At 51.8% G+C, this 2,131-nt stretch overlaps 1 protein-coding gene across 1 annotated transcript in view; it reads left to right on the top strand.

Moving 5' to 3' along the window:
* Positions 1 to 1,814: 1,814 nt before the first annotated feature.
* ikzf1 (IKAROS family zinc finger 1 (Ikaros)) overlaps positions 1,815 to 2,131 on the top strand; it is a gene marked incomplete at its 3' end in the record, with an annotated part of 13,029 nt that continues 12,712 nt past the window's right edge. The window contains 1 exon segment of the mRNA XM_014019891.1: positions 1,815 to 2,020. Within this exon segment, the coding sequence (XP_013875345.1) occupies positions 1,876 to 2,020 (145 nt within the window).

Raw genomic sequence — 2,131 nt, 5'->3', positions numbered from 1 at the left:
TGTGTGTGGGGGGGGGGGTGTTTGGAGCCTGTATGGAGCGTCTCTAAACTCCAGCGGTGGTCTCATTTATTGGAAACCTGTCCCTCTTAACGCTGAGTCACAGTTCTCTCCGTGGTGGCCCRGCAGGTGAACGTCCCACCTGGAGCGTCAGTAAAAAGCCCCGCCTCCTCTGCAGACTGAGGAAGCTCAGAGGAAGTTGCTGCAACCCGTGAGGACACGGCTCCTGCCCAAAGTTCCTCCTTTCTGCAGCCAACTGCCTGAAAGCTGTGCTGCTCAGGAGATAAGGGCGACCTCCCCTGAAGGTGACTCAGCAGTCCAGCAGAAGCCCCGCCCCCTCAGATAAGAGCCTGCTGGGGGCCAGACGACAGCGGGATGCTGGGAAACTGTTAGAGCCAAACCTGAGGAACAACAACCGCACAACAACCTGAAACTATTCGTTTTACTGTTGAATCATTGGATTTATTTATTTAATTTATAGATTTTAAACACATTTTGTGCAGTTTTTATCACTTTATGTTTAATAAATGTTGATTATTTTTACTTTATTTATTTTCTGGACACATTTGAACTTAGACCTTTAGGTTTCAGTCAGCTGCAAAAGTATTCACCCCCTTGGTGCTGTTTTTGTTTAAAAATAAATAAAATAAGTCAATAAACGTGGAAATATTTTAAATCAAMAAGCTTCGATGACTCAGCAGTTTTATTCTCCTGCTGGGTTGGTTTTAAAACAAATAAAAACAGAGAAACCTAGATCCTGCTGGGTCCTCTGGACCCCAGAGGTTCTGCTGGACTGATCCGCCTGAGGGACCGCCTCCACCTGCGGCGACAGGTGTGTGTTACCATGGTAACAAGACGTCACATCATCTCAGAGAGGCGACTGCTGCYGCCCGTCAATCAGAAATTTACACTGAAGGTCAGACCGCGCAACGAGCTCCACCTCAGACCCTGCAGGTCAGAGGTCAGGACCTGTTCTCCCTAAAACCAACTGCAGCTCGACTCGGGTCTGGACCAGAACCAGAACCGGACCGAAGGACTGATGTTTACCCAGAATGCACTGCAGGGACACTGAGGAGGGGGACCACCAAGTCCAAAGAGTTCTAGAGCCTAATGTGAAGTCTGGACCAAACTGGGTCCAGCAGAACCACAGCAGCTGATCTACAACACAAAGAACCCAGGTCCAGTCAGAGTCCAGAACCTGAACCGAGGACCTGAAACCTAAATGAGTGGACCGTGAAGTCCTCTGTGGAYCAAAAACCAGGTCCAACAGAACCCAGCAGCAGATGTGCAGTCAGAGTCCAGAACCTTCGGCAGAAACTCCTCTTAAAAACATGTGAGGTTCTGATCCAGAACCAGAGTTCTGGAACTGAAGGAGGTTCTGAAACAGAACCACAGAGTTCTGCAGCTGAAAGAGGTTCTGATCCAGAACCAGAGTTCTGGAACTGAAGAAGGTTCTGATCCAGAACCAGAGTTCTGCAGCTGAAGGAGGTTCTGATCCAGAACCACAGAGTTCTGGAAATGAAAGAGGTTCTGATCCAGAACCACAGAGTTCTGGATATGAAGGAGGTTCTGCTGGACCCGGTCTGGCTCAGACCAGCAGGACTGTATTTAACAGTAAAACCTTCAGTCTGGACTCTGTTGGGTCCAAACTCGGTTCGGTTCTATGGGAATAAAACCTCTGGAGGTCACTTTTCGGAACCAGAACCAGAACTTCTCCCCTCCCTGTGAGTGAATAAAGAATGACCCCCCCCCCCTCTCAGTGATGCTCCGCTGCCCGCCAGCTGTTTATTGGCGCAGCTCAGAGCCCGCGGGGTTCTGGTTCTGGTTCGGGCTCGGCTGATAAAAGCTGCGCTCAGAGCGCGGCTCGGCGGCAGCACGATGCTGGGCTGGAAGGAGGAAGTGCCGTGGAGAGGGGAGGGACTCCGGCTGCAGCTCCATGGGGCCGCGGCGGCGCTGCGTCCTGCTGCACATGGAGCCGCGGACAGCTGGAAGAACTTCATTCTGCAAACACAGGGAATAGCAGGTAAAGTTCGGCCCGACCCGGCCCGCCCGGCACCATCACCGGCTCACAGCCTCGCCGGCTCCCGAACCCGGAACCGGTCCGTTCGGGAACTTTACTGGAACTTTTAGAAAC

Source organism: Austrofundulus limnaeus, unplaced genomic scaffold (genome assembly GCF_001266775.1).
Source record: "Austrofundulus limnaeus strain Quisiro unplaced genomic scaffold, Austrofundulus_limnaeus-1.0 Scaffold235, whole genome shotgun sequence".
NCBI lineage: Eukaryota > Metazoa > Chordata > Actinopteri > Cyprinodontiformes > Rivulidae > Austrofundulus > Austrofundulus limnaeus.
This window is presented reverse-complemented; position numbering and strand designations above follow the sequence as displayed.